General features: G+C 47.7%; 2 protein-coding genes across 5 annotated transcripts; one reads left to right on the forward strand and one right to left on the reverse strand.

Moving 5' to 3' along the window:
* Positions 1-1,162: 1,162 nt before the first annotated feature.
* On the reverse strand, positions 1,163-8,672 carry AIRIM (AFG2 interacting ribosome maturation factor). Of its 2 annotated transcripts, none has more exons than XM_028160038.2 (5): positions 8,367-8,672; positions 7,939-8,213; positions 5,463-5,642; positions 3,218-3,336; positions 1,163-3,063 (listed from the first exon to the last, which is right to left on the reverse strand). In XM_028160038.2, the coding sequence occupies exons 2-5, from the start codon at positions 8,211-8,213 to the stop codon at positions 3,026-3,028; spliced, it is 612 nt and encodes a 203-aa protein (XP_028015839.1). In that variant the 5' UTR covers positions 8,367-8,672; the 3' UTR covers positions 1,163-3,025. The 2 variants fall into 2 exon arrangements, with proteins under 2 accessions (XP_028015839.1, XP_054576494.1); XM_054720519.1 differs by having other exon boundaries at positions 3,002-3,063; positions 3,218-3,340.
* Positions 8,673-8,785: 113 nt separating this feature from the next.
* On the forward strand, positions 8,786-22,284 carry CDCA8 (cell division cycle associated 8). Of its 3 annotated transcripts, none has more exons than XM_028160034.2 (11): positions 8,786-8,899; positions 9,064-9,176; positions 9,311-9,439; positions 10,838-10,878; positions 12,956-13,028; positions 14,729-14,817; positions 16,147-16,211; positions 17,321-17,416; positions 18,914-19,040; positions 19,782-19,868; positions 20,972-22,284. In XM_028160034.2, the coding sequence occupies exons 2-11, from the start codon at positions 9,080-9,082 to the stop codon at positions 21,014-21,016; spliced, it is 849 nt and encodes a 282-aa protein (XP_028015835.1). In that variant the 5' UTR covers positions 8,786-8,899; positions 9,064-9,079; the 3' UTR covers positions 21,017-22,284. The 3 variants fall into 3 exon arrangements, with proteins under 3 accessions (XP_028015835.1, XP_054576493.1, XP_008149368.1); XM_054720518.1 differs by lacking the exon at positions 20,972-22,284 and adding an exon at positions 20,794-20,946; XM_008151146.3 differs by lacking the exon at positions 8,786-8,899 and having other exon boundaries at positions 8,920-9,176.
* Positions 22,285-22,324: the final 40 nt, after the last annotated feature.

Raw genomic sequence — 22,324 nt, forward strand, 5'->3', positions numbered from 1 at the left:
CTCTGTTTGGAGGAACCACGTCCCGTGCAGGGCTGTTGTCCCCGCTGAGGAGGTGTCAGGGATGCTTTTGCCTCTGTGGCAAGGAGGAAACAGTGGTGCAAGGGCAAGACCCCTCTCACCAGAACCCGGTGCAAATTCTGGCAAGTCACTGACAAGCTATGCGCCCTCGGAAAACACCGTCTCTCAAGCATACCCATTCCACAGCAGAGCTATGCACTTGGTAGGTGACCAATAAATCTCAAGTGAATTTCAACCCCTTAAATGTTCATGAATTTACCAAAAGCCCTCACATACCTCGTCTCACTTAAAACGTACAACGCTGTGAGGACATACATCATCTTCTCCATTATACAGATGAAGAAACCGAAACTTGGAGGGGAAATGACTCACCCAATGTTACCTGCGCTGAGACTTGAACCCAGGTCTGGGTCACTAGCAATTCAGCAAGCCTTCCCTGAGCTGATTATCAACGCACCCTTATCCCTGAGCCTGCTGCTCCATGGGAAGAATGAATTACTAACCACCTAATGCTTGAACAAGTCGCAGACGGTTCCTGGCCCCTATCATCCAGACTAAAATCAAACATAATCCAATCACTTTAAGCCTGGACTCTCCTTGGGCGGGGAGAAGTCCTCCTCTGAGCTAGGATCCTGCTAACTTTGAAAAATCCCTACTCTGCCTGAGAGAACAGTCTTGAGGTTGATGTCTAAATGGGGATAGGGTAGAGACAGGAAAGAAAGAAACCTAAATTCATTTCATCCCAACGGACTGTCTCACTGACAGGGAACGCGTTCTGAACTCAAAGCCTATTTTCCCAACTGAGGGAAGCAGAAGAGAACTCGCATTTGCTATCTCAACCCAAAGCCAGTGGCACGGCTGGAGGAGTGTTAGGACTCCCACTATGATGATTCTCCCTACATTAGTTTCTAAATGTAATATGATTCCAGTAAAAATACCAACAGAATTCTTCTTTTTTATTGGGGCTGAGTGGGTGGGATGGGATCAGCTAATTGAAAAAAAGCATCACGAGCAGGGGTGAGAGTGGAGGGAGGGTTGCTGATACCTAACCGACATTAAGACTGTAGACAGCCTACTCGTCCACGAGTCAGGGCTAGTTAAATAAATTATGGTATGCCCACACAACAGAAAACTCTGCAACTGCTTTAGAAAAAACAAGGCACAAAACTGGGCCTATACTTTACTATTTGTGTAAAATTATGGAGAAGACACATAAACGTATTTGCTTGTTGTATTCGTTAACAATTGCTGTGGAACCCAAAACTTAATGACTTAAGACATTTATTATGTTTCCATGGGTCAGGAATCTGGGCACAGCTTAGCTGCTTGCCTCTGGCGTGGGCCTCACGAGGGTGTCGTCAAGCAGTTAGCTGGGGCTGTGGTCTCACCTGAAGGAGAGGGTCTGCTTCCAAGCTCGCTCCGGTGGCTGCTGGCAGGCTTCAGTCTCTCACCTGGGCTCTCCACAGGTTGCCCCCAGCATCGCAGCTGATTTGCCCCAGGATGAGGGATCCAAGAGAGGGGGAGACATCTCCCAAGATGGACGTTACAGTCTTTTTCATAATTTAGTTTCAGAGGTGACATCCCACCATGTCCGCAGTATTCTCTTCCCTAGAAGCAAATCTGGAAGTCCGGCCCACACTGACGGGGAAGAGATGTCCATGGGCGTGAGATTGTTCTGGTTGTCTTAGACGTTACCCACCACTGCATTTATATAAGCAAAGAGTATTTTGGGGGAGGATATGCCAGAATCATTAAACACTGGCTGCCTCGAGGAAAGGGACTGAGTAACTGGGGGAGAACTTTTCAATCAATCTATGTTTTGTATAAAACAACAAGCACAACACCTGGCACTCAGCACTTCGCTTAGCCCGTCCCCTGTGCATGGAATGCCCTGCAGTCCTCTCCCAGCCCCAGGTAAAAGGAGCCTCAAGCCCAACTGAGCCGTCACTATGAAGTCTTCTCACAGTGAGTTATCGCCTCTCTTCTCCCACAGCATTGTTTTTAGCTCTGATACAACACTTTTATTATCGTATTACAATTCAAATCTCTTCAACTCAGCCTTGTCCCTGGATCATCAGCATCAACGTTACCTGGAACCTCGTTAGAAATCCAGAATCTAGAACCTCACCCCAGAACTACAGAATCTGAATCTAAATTTTAACAAGACACCAGAGACTTATATGCACATTAAAGCTTGAGAAACACTGCTTTAGATCTTTCCCTGATTGCGCTGCAAACCTTTCTCAGCTCTTTTTCATATCTGTGACGAAAACACATCATAAGACCTGATCACTGACTCTGGGCTGGGGTTCCCCCACCCCTGCAGCTATTCCAAGATCAGAGGAATGTGGCAAGTCCGTTGCCAGCATTGGTCACAAAACTCATCATTTTAGGAGTCCCACTATCCCGTTACTTACTCTCACATAGTAAGCAACAGAGGACAGCATTCAGACTCATTCATGCTGCAACACCTCCCCCTGGTGGTAGGCTCTGGGACTTGAAACTGGTTTGATAAGGAGCTATTTTGCACTTGGAAAACAATTACTGTTTTCTATCAACATCACCCTTATTTCTTTAAATCATCAAAGTCACTTTCTCGTTCTTCAAAGAATCAGGTACGAACACAAATACACCAAACCAGGACTTGGTGCCAACCAGGCTCAGAGCTTTGGGTGATGCCAACGGCGGTGCCACTCTGTCCTTCCTTCCTTACCACTTCTGCGGCTGCTGCTTCTGTCCTGGGTGTTCTTCAGTGCCTCTCCTGCATCTCTCTGCCTCCACCCACTCCCCTGAGCCTTAGGAAAGAGTGAGGTGTGGCCCACGTACCCTCAGCCGTGACCTGGCAGGGAGAAGCCCCAACAATTCTCCCAAGAGCCAGTCCTTAGGCTGTAGGCCATTTTTCAAATAAACCCGGTTGCAATATCGATATTTCTTAAGAAATAGCAGAGTGCAGCACTGTTGACCTTCAACTGTGTCCCTCTGGTCTCCAGATAAACACATGGCTTCCTTACTCTTCCAGGAAGAAGGAAACATTCAGTAGGATGTCTGGAATCGGAAGAGAGAACCGTGACTTACCACCTCTCCCGGCTGACAGGAGAGACAGAGGCACTGTGAGGGCACCTCCACAATGCTCCCAAAGAGGCAAGACATGGGGACAGAAGGGAGGAGGGAGACATGAAGGAGTAAGCCAAACCAGTACCTGGTACCAAGTCTTGGTGTTCATCTTCCGAAATCCGGTCCCAGGCTGTGGGCAAAGCTTGGATGCTTGCCAAGTCTCCCCAGTGGATTGAGGACAGGAGGTACTTTCTCTTCAGGTACCTTCCTGGAAGTTAAGGACCGCTCAAAAAGAAAAGGAAATATATTGAAGGAGAAAAATACCCTGGAGAGAGCTAGAAAGCGCCTAAAAGTGAAAGTGCAGCTATCGTGAAATTTTCCACCGGCAGGACTGGCCCACGCTACCCATCTTCACGGGGCACCTCTTCACTCACGTGGCTCTGCGCTCAGGGACAGAGGAGTGGAACACTGCCCTGCAGTCCAGGACCTCGCCACGGAGAGGAAACACCAGAAACTGAGGAGAAAGAATCTAAGTGACACATGTGGTAAACGTCAGAGGAAGTGCAAGGATGAATCCATCCAGTTTAGAGGCACCAGGAAGATTCCAGCTGGCAGGAAATGCATAAGCAAAGGCATGGAGATGGGGAAGTCTGGGACGGACTCAGGGACAAGTAAACCTTCCAGCGTGGCTGGCATGGAACAATGTGTCGAATAGCAGGAGAGGTGGTTGAGCCAGAACACAAACAGCACTGCAGCCCAGCGTGGGGATTCTGCATTTTTCCCGCCTCCCAACAGGAGCTACTAAAAACTCCTACACACGCAATAGGATCAGAACTCGACCTCCAGAAGAAATGTGGGCTGGCTTTTTTGGGGATGGCTTACAGGGAAAGAAGCTAGAGACAGAAGCAAGAGGCTGCATGTGATTAAAAGTCCAAGTGAGAGAGGTAAGAAACCATGGAAGAGGCCATGCGGATAGAGAAACAATATATAAAACGCACCAGGGAAACAGGTTAAAAGGATTTGACAGGTGACTGTGTAAACATGCTCAGAGCAGTACCTGGCACATAACAAGTGCTCAGTAATGTTAGCTGCAGCTGCAGCTCCTACTGCCCATGCTGCTGCTGGAATTGAAAAAGAAAACAGAGGGAAAGGGGGAAGACACTGCTTAAGTCTTCAGAGTGGGTGATTATACACGGCTGATTCTACAACTAAAGGAAAAGGAAGTAGAATGTGAGGGCTAGATAGAGGAGCTCAATTCTAAATCTGAGTGTGCAGGTCCATAAGCAATCCAGTTGGAGGCATCTAAAGAAAGCTTGGATTTGAGAGTTATTCAAATGAAGATAGACATTTAAGCCAGTGTATCAGGCAAGAATCAAGAGAAAAAGGCCATCCAACTAAATGATCTTTCCGCTTCTACTTTTTTTTTTTTAATATATTTTATTGATTTTTTATTGATTTTTTACAGAGAGGAAGAGAGAGGGATACTCTTGCTCCACACCATCCCAAGTCTTTCTTCAGAACAAAGCCAGGGTGGTTTTGTTAAAAACAAGTTTGCTTATGTAAAAACCTTCTAATAGCCTTCCATCTCATTCAAAGTGAAAGCCAAAATCCTTTTAAAGACCTCAAGGCCCTAAAAGATCTAGCCCCTCTCCTGTTAGGTTCCCCTCTTTACTCTGCTCTAACCACACTGGCTTCCTTGCTAGTTCCTGAACATTCAGGCATGCTCTCACTTCAGGGCCTTTGCACTTGATGTCTTCTCTCAGGTGTCACTTTCTCAGTGAGGCCTGCCCTGCCCACCCTATTTAAAATCACAACCTCACCCTCAGCCCTCACTTTCTCTGCTTTATTTTTCTCCATAGCACTCATCACCATCTGACATCCTATGTGTTTTCCTTTTTTAACACCCAGAAACTAGAAAAATGCCTGGCAGGCAATAGCTACTCAATAAATGAGTTGAGAAATAATTGTAGGAAGAACCGAAGTTCAGGAACCAAAGAGAACTGACCCATACTATACAATGTTGTAATTCTGTGAAAAATGAAATTAAAAGACTTCCTAGGCCCTAGCTGGTTTGGCTCAGTGGATAGAGTGTCAGCCTGGGGACCGACGAGTCCCGGGTTCAATTCCAGTCAAAGGCACGTACCTCGGTTGCAGGCTCCTCCCCAGCCCAGGCCTTGTTTGGGGCTTATGCAGGAGGCAACCAATCGATGTGTTTCTCTCACAATGATATTTCTCTCTGTCTTTCCCTCTCTCTTAAAATCAATGGGAAAAAGACAAAAAATAAATAAATAAAAATCAATGGAAAAATATCCTCAGGTGAGGATTAAAAAAAAAAAAAAAAACTTCCTGGAACAGCCCTGGATACTATTTGAAATGTGTGCGAAGGATACGAACTTCGATAATGTCTCTCAATATCTTGCAGCCATTCCAACATGTCAGCCACAGAGGGGCTCACCGCCGAAGCCTGCAGGACAGCGTCAATGCCGATCGCGTCTGCGTGCTGCTCATAGACCTGAAGCACTTGTCCCACGTGGCTGCTGACAGTGTCACGCACCTTGAGGAGGGCAGCTCTGGGGGAAAGGGCCTGGTATTAGGCATTATCATGAGAAAGGCACAAGACAGGGTTCCTCGCCGTTGGCACACTGACATTTTGGACCACATGATTCGTGGTGGAGCGCTGCCCTGTGCACTGTAGGATGTTTAGCATCATCCCTGGCCTCTCCCCACTAGATGGCAGGACCAAACCATGCCCCCACTCTCTCCAAGCTGTGACAATCAATAACGTCTCCGGGTATGGCCAAATGTCCCAATGGGGAAAAACTGCCTCCAAATGACACCCACTTGTGTAAGGAGATTAGTGACGGTGCCTTGGAGGTCGGGGTGGCTCAAGAATTAAGAATTTACTTAAAGATGGAGGAGATACGTAAGTTACATGGCTTTCAGAGAAAGTAATGACCAAGGGGCCTGTCTGAGCCTGCCATAAAGCTGTGTAAGAAAAGCAACTGCTCACACATGAATGTGAAAAGGGAATAAGAGGCAACTGAAGCAACAAACCAGTACCATCCAGATGTTGCCCAGCCCCATCCTAGTAAATTCTCGAATGGTAAAAGTTTAGGCTTGCAGTGCACACAGACTAATGTGGACTTAGGAAAGTTTCTTTTTCTCTCTCACATAAAGCCAGTCTGCTTTGCTCACTGCGTATCCTAAGTACCTCGAACACTGAGACTGGCCCACAGAACAAACACTTGTTGAATGAATAAAAAGGGTTACTGTGAAGATTAAATGCAATAATGCACATAAAATGCTGAGAGAAGTTCCCGGCTTGTGGTAAATATTGTTATTACTCCATTGGTGACTCCAAGGGGCCCAACCACCAAGGCAAAGTTTACAACTTCCTAAAGGGCAAGGCATTCCTTAGCTTGGAATTGTGGCTTCCAAAAACGTTTGACCATGACCCATAATTTTAAAGTAGACTTAAAATAACAGCCCAATATCCACCCACACACACATATGTAAACAATTAAAATAAAAATTCATTCTCTTAGAATATACCATGACCTAATATTTAATTGACTACCTCTTCTACTCAACTAAGGAGTTAAATCCGGTTCATTGTTGTAGTCCCAGAACTTTGTGCTTGGCATCCCACTGGTGCTTAATAAATGTATTTTGTACAAATGAATACAAAGAAGGTCCCCATTTTTGACAGTTTCGTATTAGTCTATGGCAGTGGTCGGCAAACCACGGCTCGCGAGCCAGATGTGGCTCTTTAGCCCCTTGAGTGTGGCTCTTCCACAAAATATCACGTGCGGGCGCGCACGTACAGTGCGATTGACACTTCGTGGCCCATGCGCAGAAGTCGGTTTTCGGCTTGGGCGAGTCTATTTTGAAGAAGCGGCATTAGAAGAAGTGGGGGTGCCGGTCGCATGTGGCTCGCGAGCCGCGGTTTGCCGACCACTGGTCTATGGCATATACTCGATACACTAGAACCATCTTCTGTTCTGGTCAAGGCAAGGCCACATGTGCCCTGTCTTTCCTCTACCCTCATAACCTGTAACTAAGGTAGAGTCTAACATCAGGCATAATGAGGGCTGACAGATGTGCTACTCCTGGTTGCAGACACCAATGTACAGCAGAACAAAGTGGTGGTTCAGGCACACGTGGGTGAGAACCCCAGCTTTGCTATTTACTAGCTGTGAGACCAGAGGCAATCTGTTGGAGCCTCAGTTTCCTCACCTGCAAAATGGGATTAAGTGAGGTTAAGACACAGAGGTGCTGAAACGATTTTATGCAATGATGTATGTAACACCCTTAGCTCTGACACCCTCCAAGTTCACAACATACAACTGACCCTTCAACAATATGGGCTTTAACTGTGCAGGTCTACTTATATGGGGATTTTTTTCAATTGACCAGCACTGCTCAAACCTGCGTTGTTCAAGGGTTAACTCTGCAGCTGGGAACCCATGTACGGGGAGGGCCAACTGTAGTTACACGTAGACTTTCCATGGCACTGGAGGTCATCCCTAACCCCAAGTGTTGTTCAAGGGTCCACTGTAGTTCCTCGTTGCTTTCTGCCAAAGGAAACTACAGAAGAGAGCTAATCAGCATTCTCCAACTGCTTCTCTATTTTACTTTTTTAACTTCTGCTCAGTCCACCGCGGCCACACCTGGCCTCTGACCAGGGAAATGCCAGACGATGGTTTTCTGACAGAGGTCCCTGAAACAGATGCAGAGAAGGTAAGACTGAGGCACCTCCAAATGCCATGCTCTCGAGTAAGGAAGAAAACACCTTCCTGACTGAGCCTAGCGACTTATGGAACACGCGGTTTGACCATCTTTCCGCCAAGGAGCCTCCCCTCTTACAGCCGCTCTCCCAGCTTGTCCAGGACAGTGTCACCGGCCTCCAGCTGCTTGCGCCTCAGCCGCTCCTTTAAACCCGGGAAGGCCCGGAGCGCCGGCACATCCTCAAACCGCAGGTTCTGCGCCGCCTGCAGCTGCTCTGCCAGGTTGCCGAGGGAGGCCAGGAGGGGCGGGCAGTCCCTCAGGGTGCTCCGCCACAGGCCCTGCTGCTCCTCCACCACAGGAAAGCACTTCTTCAGGGCCTCCTGCACAGCCAGCAAGGGCCCGTCTTGAGTCATCTGTTGCGGGGGGGAAAAAAACAGCATTCGGGTCCCAAGTCGGTAGAGGAAGCACCAGGTCAAGGGTGGGAGTTGTTTCCGTTCCCAGGCGAGTTTCAGGTAGGGCTGTCTATCCCCTCCGACAGGAGCTTCCGGCGCGAGGCGCTGGCTTACCTTTAGAGGGGCTCTCGGGAGGCGGGTCGCTGGTCTCCCGACTCGAGAAGGGTTTCAGGATCTGACGGGGCTGCAGACGGCGGATTCCCGGGGCCCAAGCCCGGTCGCCCCAGCGCCAGACCGGTTGTGCTTCCGGAATCTTGTCTCTTGTCCTTGAGACGGCCGGTCGCTTCCCTTAAACCAGCGGGGAAACGCAAACGCTTAAAGACGCCGTCCAATTTCGAGGACCCGCCGGAGCCGCTGGCCTACGCCCGCAGCTCCTCTGTGCACGGTCCGCTACGCAGTTAAGTCGCGAAAATACGCCGTAATGCCGCAGTGCTTTCTGGGGACTGTAGTCCTACCTGTGAGCCGGCGGCCGACACAAGAGCTTCTTTGTGATTGGGTGCCGTGGACCCGCCTTCCAAGACCGCGACTTCTCATTCGTCAGCCTGTGGCAGTTTGAATTTCGTGACGGCGGTCGCACGTCTTGGTAGCCCCAGAGCCGCTCCCTCGCTGTTTGAGCGGCGAGGTTTCCCCTTGTTTGGGGTCCGCAGGTACGTCCCTCGCGACTGCTTTACGCTCAGGCCCCGAAGGTCAACCCCCTCCGCGAACCCTTTGGGGCGCGCGTCCGCCCTCTCCCGCGCCTTCGCGGCCCCCTACTTTCCCTCCCCAGTCTCCGCCTCTAACCCCTTGGGGCTCGGTTCCCCGCTCCCCGCAGCCGCTACTGAGGCGCCATGGCTCCGGCTAGGAAGGGCAGCCGTCGGGTGACCAAAACCAACTTGTTACGGAGCCGGAAGCTCGCCTCCTTTCTTAAGGACTTCGACCGTGAAGGTAAGGGCCGAGCCCGGGTCGAAGCGGCTCCGGGGCGATCGCGGGGTGCTGGCGGAGTGGCCGCGGGCAGCACGGGTTCCAGGCTCCATTCACCCACCGGGGACCCCGGTTCTGTCGACTTTGCTCTATCGCAGTGCAAATACGATCCAAGCAAATTCTGTCTGACGGGCTGAACATCCTCAAGGAGATGGATAACTTGTACAACATCGAGATCCTGCGGCTCCCCAAGGCGCTGCGCGAGATGAACTGCCTCGACTACTTCGGTAAGCGCCGCCGGAGTGTCCCCGGGCTTCGCCCTGGAGCCCGCTGCTCACCCAACAGCCTTCACCTTAGTTAGGTCCTCCATGATCACTGCAAGAAGTAGGTTTGCCCCGGCCGGTGGCTCCGTGGTTAAAGCGTCAGCCTGTGTACGGGGTGGGGGCGAGGGGGAACCAATCGACGTCTCTCTCTTACATCAGTGTTTCTTTCTCTCTCTCTCCGCCTTCCTCCCTCCTTCTCTCCCTCCCACTCTAAAAGTCAATGGAAAAAATATCCTGGGGTGAGGATTTTTTAAAAAGCTGCAGATTTAATCTCCTTAGCACTTACCATCATCTACCCCTGCAGGTAGTCAAATGTTTTCTCTAAAAGGCCATATAATATCTTAAGGCCTTCTGGGCCAGCAGGTTATTATTAACTACCCAGTATGTAGCCTCCTTCTGAGATAGAAATGCATGGTTTCCTTAGAAAGTAGACTTTTAATGATCCTTTTGGCTTGCCCTTTTGCTTATTAATCCATTTGTTTGCACATTCCTACAAATATTCATTGAACATGTATCAGCCCCAATGAAGCGATGTCGAATTAAAACTATGTTATTCAAGGACTCGCTGTTTTAACTAATTTTATCCTCATAAAAAATGTATTATTAACATTACCCCTGTTTTATAGATGACAAGATTAAGGCACAGAAAGATTGGTTGCTTTGCTCGAGATCTCATGAGCTGGTTAGTGCAGAGTTTATTTGAATGTAGGCATATTCTGGTTCCAAACCCTAAGTTCTGAACTGTCATACAGGATACCTTGAGAGTTTCTAGCAGGAAGACCTCACCTAACTTTTTATTCTACATCTAACCTTGCACAGACCTCTTCATTCAGCACACATTAACTACATACCTACTGTATGGCACGTTTTGCCAGAAACTATGGATATTATCTCTGTCCTCAAGGAATTCAGTTCAAGACCCGGGGGGTGGGGGGAGAGAAAAGACTTAAACTGCTTTGAGTGGTTGTTGGGTAGGGTGAGGATGAACAACTAACACAGCACTTAGCAGCAATCTGCTGTCATAGACAAACAAGCAGAGTTTTGGGTTTGAGCTCAGTTTCAAAGGATGAGTTAGAAATTTGTTGGGTGCAGAGGAGTATTTTGGGCATAGGAAATAATACCAGGGCACTGAGTCTCAGAAAACAGTGGCACATTTGGAAACTAACAGGAACTTTTTAGTTTGGTAGAACATAGACTAGGTCATGAGGAGGACAAGTCAAGCTTGGAGAAAGATTAGACTAGATTATGAAGGTCCTCAAATTATCGGGGCTTACTCTGGTCCCGTTTTAGAAAGATAGCTCATCATGGGAAGATGATTTATAATTAGACTGATAGTAACTGAACAAAATGTTCTTTTTCAAGCCCTTGGAGGAAACAAGCAGGCCCTGGAGGAGGCAGCGACGGTAAGTGACTTGACCTGTTTTGGAACTGTAAGTTGGGTCTGTTCACACATCCAACCAATAGATGCTTACTATGGAAGAGGTTCCATAGGGGACTTTATCTGTACCTAGGTACCTATGATAAAGTTTAATGTATAAATTAGGCACAGTAAGAGATTAATAATACAATAGAACAATTATAATAATCTACTTTAATAATAGTTATGGGAATGTGGTCTCTCTCAAAATAGCTTACTGTACTATATCGCCTTTTCACTTAATGAAGCACTTTCCAGTTCTTTTTGGCATATCCAGAATTGCCCGCATCACTACTCTTGTGCTTGGGGCCAGATGGGTACTGAAGGACTAATGGGTAGGTAGCATATACACAGCATGGAAACGCTGGATAAAGGGATGATTCATGTCCTAGGACACAGCTGGACGATGCAAGATTTCATCACCTGCTCAGAACAGCATGCAGTTCAGAACTTGTGGGTTATTTGGGGAATTTTCCATTTAATATTTTGCAGGTTGACTGCAAGTTAACTGAAATTGCAGAAAGTGAAACCGTGAATTGGGGTGGCATCCTTACAGTGAGAGGATTACTGTGATATGATTTATTACAGTGGAAGGATTCAAAGCAGATCAGCAAAGGGAAAGATGCATGGGGCAAAGTCCAGAGGAAACCAGGCTCAAGCTCCCAAGAGTCCTCTCCCAGTGGAGACACACAGGACATGCTTAATTCAGCACCTTACCTACAGAAAAGCTCCTTAGAGACTTAATGTGCAGGGTTTTATTAGGGGCAGTCACATCTTCTGCCTAGCAGTACCAAAATTCCAGACTTCCAGAAGGAAAGCAGGTATTCAGCCTAAACCATGTTGTTTGTATAAATCTTAGGCACAGGGAGCCTCTCTTATCAGGGTGGGGACCCTGAAGTCCAAGTTCTAGTGCCATCCACTGGCCAACCATGTAACCATGGATATCAGTTAACTCTTCTGCATGTTAGGTAATGGTGTCCTGCCACCAATAATCCCTTCATAGCATGCCAGCTGGCTATAGAGATGGCAGAAAGTTGGCCAGCACTTTCCATCCCATCAACCTTCACACATCACCAACCTATTACAGCACTGTTTCTTGCTAAGCCTGGACAGCCTCAGAATCCTCTGAGTGCTCCATGAAGTCCCTCCCAACCCAGAAATAAAACCTTGTCACTCAGAGTCTATGGCAACTATTCTGATAGTTACACATGCCCTACAAGGAAAAGCCTACGAATCATGCCTGCTCTTGACTAGTCTCATACATATAGGTAGCCACCATTGGGAAAAAGTTTAATTAAAGGGGCGACTGGAAACCTTTTTGAAGGGCCCAAGATCACAGTGGAAAACATAGACTTAAAAAGAGGAAAACTAGAAGCCTGACACAGCAGCACCAGGTGTTATCCAATGTGGGTCATTTTGAACTTGTATTGGTTGCTGATGGGATGTAAACAAGTATAACCACTTTGGAAAATGATTTGGCATAATGTCAAGGCTGAACATTTGTGTACCCTATAGCCCTATAATGCCCTATCTCTAAGTATATAGCCAAGAGCAAACTTGGACATACATTTCTGACAGTTCAAAGTAGCAGTGTTTGTGATAGCAAAAGACTGGACAAGAGATTAGACAAATCCACTATGATAGAGTCACAGTAGAGTATTATATAAAAAGAGATTAACTACAAATAGTGGTCAGAAACAAAACTAAACAAAATATTATTTTAAGCACAGATACATTTGTGAAGATATATACACACACTTTCTTTCAAGCAAATGGAATGGTAGTGGTTATTTCTGGAGAATGTCAGTTAGAAGACTGGTCACCTTTGGAGGAAAGACAAGGAAATGGAACAGGGAAGAGTAGATACCTAGGAGCAAGTTATTGCCGATGCTTTGGGTTCTGGGTGGTATGGTGGGCTTATGGGAGTCTGTTGTGTTATAATTAACATAATCTTTCGAATGTACTAAGTGATATGCTTTAAAAAGAATTGTTTTTCATTTAAAAATATTGTTCCTCATATTCGATGGACTATGCCTAGTGTTTTCTGGCTGTTTTTATCACAGGCTGACCTGGATATCACAGAAATAAACAAGCTAACAGCAAAAGCTATTCAGACACCCCTGAAATCTACCAGAAGTGAGTACTTTTCAAAATCCCTTGTTGAACTGAGAGAGCTGAGGCCCAGGGTGGTTGGCTAGCTGCATAAGGAGGCCTCACTGATGGAAGCCTCTTCCCTCTCATGTCTGATCCTCAGTCTTGTAAATAAAAAAATGTGATTTTGCAGCTGCATTCAGTTAATTATATGCAAGAATGATACTAACCAAACTCCCCAGACTGATGTATGAGTGAAAATGAAAGGATAAAAACAAAAGTTGTGCCCTAGCTGGTTTGGCTCAGTGAATAGAGCGTTGGCCTGCAGACTGAAGGGTTCCAGGTTCGATTCCGGTCAAGGGCACATGCCTGGGTTGCAGGCTTGATCCCCTTAGGGGATGTGCAGGAGGCAGGCGATCAGTGATTCTCTCTCATCATTGATGTTTCTCTCTCTTTTTCCATCTCCCTTCCTCTCTGAAATCAATCAAGATATATTAAAAAAAAAAAAGTTGTGCTGGAAACCAAACATGTTGTCTGCTTGCTTCCCCTGAGCTGGATAAGTTAGCAAGATTTACAGAAGTGTTACAGGACAGGGCCATACCAGCTGCAGCTCTCCCTGATCAGAGGGTTGAGAGAGAACTGTAAAAGGACTAACTTTCTCAGCACGTTAGTTTCATGTTACTAGATTCAGTGACCCACACGTGTAAATGGCTCTCACAAGTATGCCCCACACTGGAAACACCAAATAAAAGTAACCAAGACCTTGTTCTTATGGAGCACACATCCCAGGTCCCATGATAGCCCTATAAAGTGACCACTGCCTTTTATAGATAAGGAAACTGAGGAGCCACCATGAAGCCATGTGATCAAGTTAGTGGTGAGGCCAGGTCTCAAGCTCATGTCTGTCGGATTACACAGTCTACACTTTTTTTTTTTAATCCTCACCCAAGGATATCTTTCCATTGATTTTTAGGGAGAGTGGAAGAGAGGGAAAGACAGAAATATTGATGTGAGAGAAACACATTGATTGGTTGCCTCCTGTACGTGCTGGACTAAGGCCCGGGCCGGGGAGGAGCCTGCAACCAAGGTACATGCCCTTAGCCGGAATTGAACCCAGGACACTTTGGATCTGCAGGCCAACACTATCCACTGAGCCAAACCAGCGAGGGCTCTCTTACTTTTTTTAATGTTTTTATTGACTTGAGAGAGAGAGGAAGAGAGAGGGAGAAAGAAACATCACCGATCAGCTGCCTCCTGCATGTTCCCTATTGGAGATAGAGCCCCCAACTCAGGCCTGTGCTCTGACAGGGAATCGAACCGTGACCTCTTGGTTCCTGGGTCGATGCTCAACCACTGAGCCACACCTGCTGGGCAGTCTACACTCTTAACACGTTAAGCACCATGTCAGTGACCAGTGACTGACACTGTCCTTTCCGTTTGGAACTTGTCAGTCTCTGGCCGCCAGCATTATCGGTGAAATCGGATATCGCCGGCCAAATGGGAAGGAAGATAAAACAGGCTTGGCACTTATTAATCAGAATGCTGGCTGACCATAACAGGGCATCATATTGGGTTTCTTAACCACTACAGTTTCCTTTGTCTAAACCCTCTTTTTTTTAAAATTATCTTTATATTGGGTCTATTTGCTTACAGCCTAAGATTGCTTTAGTTTTTTTTCCTATAAGATGTGAATGTATGAAAGTTTATTCTCATGAGAAATATCATTATTAAACTGTTCCTTGTAGCACGAAAGGTAATGAATGAAATGAAAGTGCAAGAAGAAGAAGATGAAGAAGAAGAAGAAAATAAAAATAAGAAACTTAAAACTGCCAAAGTAAGTAAATACTCAGATTTTTGTATTTTCCCGTCTGTGGTCTGACAGATGGGGAAATACAAAAGTACTTAAAATACAGTGTTGCCCTCCCAGAGTTCACAATTTAGTAGAGAAGATCCCAGTTAAATAGCTGATACAAACACGATCATAGAAGTATGTACAGCGTGCGTAGGCGTAGAGAGGAAGCTATTAAGGCTTACCTATTCTCTTGGGACACAACCAGGCCTTTAAGGTGAATGACATTTCATTAGCTGGAAAAGAAAGGGAAGGGAATTCCCAGAGGAGGTCTGAGAGTGCCCATGTAAGGAACAGGAAGCAGTTTGAAATGGCTGGGATATAAACTGTGAAGGCAGTTTGGGTAGAGTAGGGGCCAGATAATGAATGGCCTTGTGCGACAGGTTTGGAAGTTCAGTTTCATTGGGTAAGAAGTAGTGAGTGACCTCGCCAGATCTGTATATCAGAATAGTATTCAGGATCAATGGGAGAGGGCAAGAACTGGGGAGAAGGAAACCAGTAGGGAGGCTATTGTAACTCGTGGATGAGCCTCTGACCCTATCAAAAGAGCTGGTGTTGAGATAAGATTTAAAAGGGAGAATGGGAAAGATTGGTGGAGGGAGGAACGGAAACCAGAGGTGACTAAATGGTTTCTAGCTTAGGCAGCTGCCGTCTGGTGGCATGCGGGACACAGGAGGAAGAGTGGTGCTGGGTTTGGGGAACAGTTCACATGTTAGTTGTTTGACATGCTGAGCATGTAACACTTTTCCGGGACATGTAGCCTAGACAGAAATTTCAGCCTGGAGCTCAGGGAGGAGGAGGAGATTGAGAGTCACACTGGCTCCCAGGTCTTCAGGTGGTCGTCCCAGTGTGGGAGTCGTGCTGTGCAGGGAGGGCGTGGAGAAGGAGGTGAGAGAGAGAGAAACTTGTGAGACACTGCAGAGGAAGGTGAGGGAGGAGGGAATCGTCAGAAGATGAGTGGTTCTTGTCACACATCTCCGAGGACACAGGAGGCGTGAGGACGGCTGCGGTTCCCTGTATTGGGCACCTGGGATGCACCTTTTCAGTGGCACTTTATATAGGGGGCGTGGAGGGGCGTGACCAGCCAGGCTGCAATCAGTTCAAAAGACATTCAACCTTAATTCTGGCCAAAATCCTCTCTTTTGGAAACCAAGCCAGGTTTGAGGCTTTAGTTGATCAGTTATGTTCTGAGTTACATCTGTGAGGTAGACCTTCATATGTTCAATATTAGGTTTCTTTTCCAGAGCTGGTTCCCCTGTCCCCTTTGCAGGAAAGGCTTTTTGTAACCTCATTTTCATTTGATTGTGACTTCAGGTCAAAAGGTGCCCTCCATCCAGGAAAAGAATGCAGTCCATACAAGGAAAAGGCAAAAGCAAAAGGTAATGGCTTTTCCCAGTTCAGCTGTGTGGTGTTGGGTTTATTGGAGAGCCACATTCATTATGGCAGAACTAGGGGCCAGAGGACTTTTGTGGCTCGTGTTCTTGTAGAGCTTCAAGTCCTTGGGTATCTGAACTGAGGGGCTTCTCGAAATGATCTGAACCAATACCTCCTCCAGTTTTGCCCACATTCTCTATGCTCCCCCACATTTTTCAATGCAAACAGGGGGAATGAGGCCCAGTAATATGTGGTAAGCATTGCAGATTATTGTGTTTAGTTGCCTGACAGTCCGTGTGCAGAGTTACACCATAGTCGGTCACAAAGCAGCTGTCACTTACCCCAATGGGTAGTTTCTTCAAATGTCCTCCTGGTCCTGCTAAATAATCATGGAGCCCAGCCACCGTGGCTCAGTGGTTGAGTGTCGATCTATGAACCAGGAGGTCACGCTTCGATTCCCAGTCAGGGCACATGCCAAGGTTGTGGACTCGATCTCCAGTGTGGGGTGAGCAGGGGGGCAGCCGACCAGTGATTCTCTCTCATCATTGATGTCTTTCTCTCTCTCTCCCTTCCCCTTCCTCTCTGAAATAGATAAAATATATATTATTTTTAAAAAAAAAAGAAGACTCACCATGGGCCTAACCTGATTCTGCTGGACCCCACTAAACCATTTGGGAGTGGGGGCTGCATCTTACACAAGCTGGGGAAAGTAGTGATGGGGGTGCCTGAAGGAGTGGACTCCTCAGTTCTTCCTCAGCAGTGGTAACTCCTGGCAAGAGGACCAGAACTCAGCTGGCGGGGGGGCCTGTCTCCTTCCTCTTATTCCGTTAGCTTGATTGAGGAGTTAGATTCTGGAGGTTGACTGCTTGGGTCCAAAGTTGTGGCTCTCCTGATTGGCTGTGTGATCTTGGACAAGTTATTTGAGAAGAAGTTTCTGTATCTCTAAATGAGGATAATAGTGGTGCTTCTCATAGGGTTGTTGGGAGAATTACACGAGATTATGTAGGCGTTCAGGACAGTATCTGACAAGGTCAGTGCTCCAAGTGTTAGCTGCCCCTGCTGCTGCTGTCACTGGACCTGAGTTGTGCACCTAATGGCCATTTCTTACCTGTAGGTCAAGCAGTTTTAACACTGTTACCCCAGCTGTGGGCCGAATGGAGCTGTCCCTGGTGAAACCTACTCCAGGCCTGACGCCCAGATTTGACTCAAGGTGAGTACTGAGAGCCGGGCTTGGATTTGGGTGGGAGACCCGTATTTAACTTCAGAAAAGAACATTGCTTAAGAAGATAACTCCTGACTCCTTGGCCCGAGCCCTCACAGAAGAGGGTGATAGGCTGAGCTTCCTGGTGTTGTTTGCCTCTCCCTTGAGTGCAGGTTCATCTGTTTCAGCAACAAAATGATTCCTCTCTTTATCTGATGAGAGAGCGATCTTTGTCTCTGATGACTAGGAGCTCTAGTGAATTTTTGGTCTATTCTGAGTCTGATCAAAAGGTTTTTTTTAATGGGTAGGCATTCTCCTATACCCGTGGGGGAAATTGACATCCTCTTTTAGGAGACCAGTATAAACAAGGATGTTCTTGCAGTATAATTTATCCCTTCCCTTGGGCTGGTTAACTAAATAGGAAATGCCATATAGACATTTAAAAAGAAGTAGATCTGTATGCGCTGATGTGTGTGTGGCGGGGGGTAGGGGGGTGGGGGGGAAGCAGCTTCAGGATTACAAGCATCTCCAAGAAGTTGGAACACGGTGTGTCCTAGATCAGCGGTCGCCAACCTATCGGACCTCTCGGACCATCGGTTGGCAACCGCTGTCCTAGATGGATGGTCCCATCTGCTTTTACATACATAGAAAGTTTCTGGAAGGGTGCATAAGGAACTGAGAGTGGTTATCCCCGGGGTGAGGGGAGGAGGAAGACTTACCTTCTGCTTTTAATTCCCATCTTCTTTAGCTTTGTTTTTCACCTGAGCATATAGCAAAGGACACTTGAGGAAAAATAATAGCATTGTAACTGTCTTGAGAAAGTTAGAATTTGGGAATTAATATAATGATGTAATCTCTGAATCCTCCTCCTTGGACCCTGGAAAATTCCTCTTGATAGAAACACTTAGCTACTCTTGGAAGTACATTAACCATAGTTTATTTCTGGATGGATGGATGGATGACTGGCATTTATATGGAGCTCTGGACCTAAAATTGCATGGATAAGAATTGACTTGCTAAATGTATGTTTGATAATTACAATCTCCCTTCTCCAGCTGTGTTTAGTCATTACTGCTTAGAAAGATTCCCCCCCTAATTTTAGAACTCTCCTTCTGAGAAATGTGTGATTTGAAAAGTGCAGATTGAGGCCAGGTGGGCTTTGTTTTTTGTTTTGTTTTAATCCTCACCCGAGGGTATTTCCCATTGATTTTCAGAGAGAGTGGAAGAGAGAGGGAAAGGCAGAGAGAAATATCGATGTGAAAGAAACACATTGATTGGTTGCCTCCTGCATGAGGCCCAACCAGGGCCTGGGCCAGGGAGGAGCCTGCAACTGAGATATGCGCCCTGGACCAGAATCGAACCTGGGACCCTTCCATCCACAGGCTGACGCTCTATCCACTGAGCCAAACCGGCTAGGGCAAGGCCAGGTGGGCTCTGGAAGGGCTTAGCGCTTGGTGTCATGCAGTCTGCCAAGCCGTCTTTACAGAGACTTCTCCCACTTTCTAGGGTCTTCAAGACCCCAGGCCTTCGAACTCCAGCAGCCAGAGAGCGGATCTACAACGTCTCAGTGAACGGCAGCCCTCTGGCCGACAGCAAAGAGATTTTCCTCACTGTGCCAGTGGGAGGCGGAGAGGTAAGTGTTTCAGTCTGAGGGATGCCGGGCCACCTTGTGTCTTAGTCAGCATTTCTTTCCCTGGTCTGTCACCCCCTTCCCTCCCCCAGAGTCCTTTTAGTTGCATGGATCCTGATCTCCACACTTGTATAAGACTCAGAACCCAGTTTCCTCTCCCAGATTAGGGGCCCAGACTGGGAAGATCCTTGCCCAGCTCGGGTTCCATTTGTTCATCTGCTAACATTTGGGCACCCGTCTGTAGCAGACCCAAGATGTAGAAGACCTTCCTGCCCTGGAGAAGCAGTTCAGTAGTCGTACAGGTTAACAGTTGAGGACACTGTCATCATGCGATGTGTGCAGTAATGGAGATACAGTGTGTCATCTAGGAAGGGGAGCACGAGCTGTCTCTTCCACTCTGTGTAACTCCCAGGGGTTCTGAAGCAGGCTGAGCCCACTTTCTGGGCTGAGTAGAGCAAGCTGTTGACCTCACCTCCTGGAAGGAAGGGTGTTTTATCTCAGGTGTGGTCTGCAGGGCATTTCTAAGCTGATGGGGATGCCCTGGTACCCGGGTGATTTGGCAGCTGGCCCAGTGATGAGCACTGATGTCACTGGATCCTTAGGGACAACAGTGACAGCCTGTGTCCTGCCTACCTTGCCTCATCCCCCTCCAAGGGCAGGACACAAAGGGGGCACACTGGGCTGCTAGATGGAGGTTCCCACCCTGAAGGACATGCAGTTTAACCCACTCTCCCCTCCACACAGAGCATGCGGTTATTGGCCAGTGATTTGAAGAGAGTTGATATTGCACAGCTGGATCCAGAGGCCTTGGGGAACATTAAGCAGCTGTCCGTAAGTCTCACACTTGTCTCCACACCTGAGCTGCCTCTAGGAGATTTCTTGGTTAGCTTTCCTTGGATTGTCTTTCAGGTCCAGGCTCACCCTTTGTACTTAACAGCCTTCTTTCCCCCAGTGGATTTTGACTGATGTCATGCTTACCTGGTAGCAATTCTGTCCCTAAATTGATGTTGCATTTAGGTCCATCCAGAGTGCCTGCCACAGAAGTTCCTTAACAGAATCAAAATTCTGCCTTATTCAGTCAGTTGATGCTTATATGTTAGGGCACAGTTGACCTCCAGGAACTTAGACTTCCTCACAGCAGTTCAGGAATGGGCAGTGGGGGTGGGGGAGTCTTATTACAAAGAATCCACAGAATCAAAGAAAGCGCTGAACAGCCAGGCCTCGGAGTGATGGGACCATCAGCAACAGGAGGTTATGGACCTCCACTCTGGTGCGCCAGCTCCTTCAGCTCCTCTTGTCTCTGGGGCCCCGCGCACATCTTCCTTCCTCTCCCCCCGCGCCCCCTCCCGCCCCGTCCACAAGGCTCTTGGTTCTGTCCTCCCTCTGTGTTGGTTTGTAGGTGATCTCGGGTAGCCACACTTTCAACTCTAACTATTGCTTCATTTCCCAAGAAGTTAATTGGCTCAGGTTTGGTCACATGGGCCTCCCTGGTCCAGTCAGCATGGTCTTGGCTGGTGGGTGGGAGCACTTAGTGCAAACATGGCTGCCATAGCCCCACCTGTCTGGGGCGCTTGGGAAGGGGACAAGGTGGGCTGCTTTCCCAAACATCCTATTGCACATAGGCCCAGTGCTGAGATCACAAAGCCAGCCACCCACATCTGGTGACATTCATCATCTAGCTGGACCTACAGCAGAACTCTTCCCAAATTATACTTTCACTGTCTCAGGTGAGATGTTATTTTGCTCCTTTGTTCAGATGAGAAACGGAGAATCAGGAAGGTGAATTCTTTTGTGAAACAGACAGACTGGAGGGCTGAGATTCCCTCAGACCTGCCTCAGACACGTGCAGTGCTGCCCGAGTAGACTGTGAGTGGCTCCCTGGACCAGCATGCCCAGTGCCATCCTCTAAACGACCTGTCTCCTTTCCTTTATAGAGCCGTCTTGCCCAAATCTGCAGCAGCATACGGACTCACAAATGAGGCTGCTATTCCAAGAAGCCAAACTTGACAGGATGGATCTTCAGTGGGCATTTCTGGGACCTTCTTCCCTTCAAGCTTATTGTCTGTTTGAGTGTGATGTTCCAGAGCAGGAAGTGGTGTTCTCTTGGAGAATTCGGGACCTGGGGAGACACTGTTCCCTCATCTCTTAGACAAAGTTTTACTATTCACACCTTCCAAAGACACTACCCACTGCATCCGTGCAATCAAAACTTCCTGTCCTTCTCCCTGCTGAATTCTTCCTGCTCTCAGAGCTGCCGCTTTCTTCCTCCTGGACTCAGTGTCCTCTTTGCCCTGCCCTGACTCCAGTGGAAGTGGCATGGAAGGACCTCATGTTCTTGGGCAGACTGTCTACTCACCCTCGCCTGAGAACCCTGTGCATCTGGCGTTTCCACTCTGTATGCTTGAGGCTGGGAGTTTGGGGCTCAGAGAAGTGAGTTCTGGGCCATGAGAGGGCAGACGCAGAACGCTGGGAGGAACTGTACAAATGGGGCCAGGACAGCGAGTCAGGACCTGTCTCAGCAGTGACCACAGCAGAACACACCTCCCCTCCCAGGCCCATCCCTCCTCCTGTGGAATCTCACACCTGCTGTGCCAGTGGTTTTCAGGCTGACTTGTGGAATGGTGTTTTGTATTTATCTCGACCGAAGACCAAAAATTGGTGTGAAGGCAGTTTCCATGTCTTCCTCCTCTACCTCTCCAGCTAGTGGGGATTTGGATAAGGGAATCGGAGGCTGAGATTAGTCTGGGATTTTATGTGACTGGCACAGAGGAGCTCTCTAAGCTCTCCATGGCCCTGTGGTCCCTGCCAGGTCTGTAGACGCAGTGAGCACTTCTGTCTTACTGGCTTCATTGAGGGAGCAGGTGTAACCTGCCTAGTCACCTCATTCCACATTTGGCCTGTGCCCTGGGCATGGACTAGTTCCTTAGCACTGAAATCCCTGTGTGCCAGCCAGTGCCTCTGCCCCAAAGAATCATGGGATGTGGTCCAAGAATATGGGAACAGTTCCCACCCCAGGCTTGGGGGCCACCGTTTTCTCATGTGTGTCTCTTTGCTGTACTTTGTATAATTTTGCGACATGACCATCCTAGTAACCCAGTCCTGTTTAAGTTGTATTCAATTCGAGTTGTTTTATGCTCCCTTTCCTGAGACTTTGTACATATTGTTTTCCTGAGTAACGGTATCTCTGATTTCTTCTAAGAGCTCCTGAGAGGTACCTGTTTTCAATAAACTGTGTGTTTGTTATTAACATGCACCTGCCTGTCATTTACAAGCTGCACAGGTTACAG

The sequence above is a fragment of the Eptesicus fuscus genome, chromosome 9 (assembly GCF_027574615.1).
Source record: "Eptesicus fuscus isolate TK198812 chromosome 9, DD_ASM_mEF_20220401, whole genome shotgun sequence".
In the NCBI taxonomy this organism is placed as follows: Eukaryota; Metazoa; Chordata; class Mammalia; order Chiroptera; family Vespertilionidae; genus Eptesicus; species Eptesicus fuscus.

Bases quoted from the DNA above. Each gene is read 5' to 3' on its own strand.
- AIRIM (XM_028160038.2), bottom strand. From the start codon at position 8,213: ATGACTCAAGACGGGCCCTTGCTGGCTGTGCAGGAGGCCCTGAAGAAG. The intron at 5,643-7,938 runs GTAAGAGGGGAG...CCTTTCCCCCAG, and splicing joins GACAAGCTGGGAGAGCGGCT to AGCTGCCCTCCTCAAGGTGC. The intron at 3,064-3,217 runs GTACTGGTTTGG...TTCCGATTCCAG, and splicing joins ACACCAAGACTTGGTACCAG to ACATCCTACTGAATGTTTCC.
- CDCA8 (XM_028160034.2), top strand. From the start codon at position 9,080: ATGGCTCCGGCTAGGAAGGGCAGCCGTCGGGTGACCAAAACCAACTTG. The intron at 9,177-9,310 runs GTAAGGGCCGAG...GCTCTATCGCAG, and splicing joins TAAGGACTTCGACCGTGAAG to TGCAAATACGATCCAAGCAA. The intron at 14,818-16,146 runs GTAAGTAAATAC...TTGTGACTTCAG, and splicing joins AGAAACTTAAAACTGCCAAA to GTCAAAAGGTGCCCTCCATC.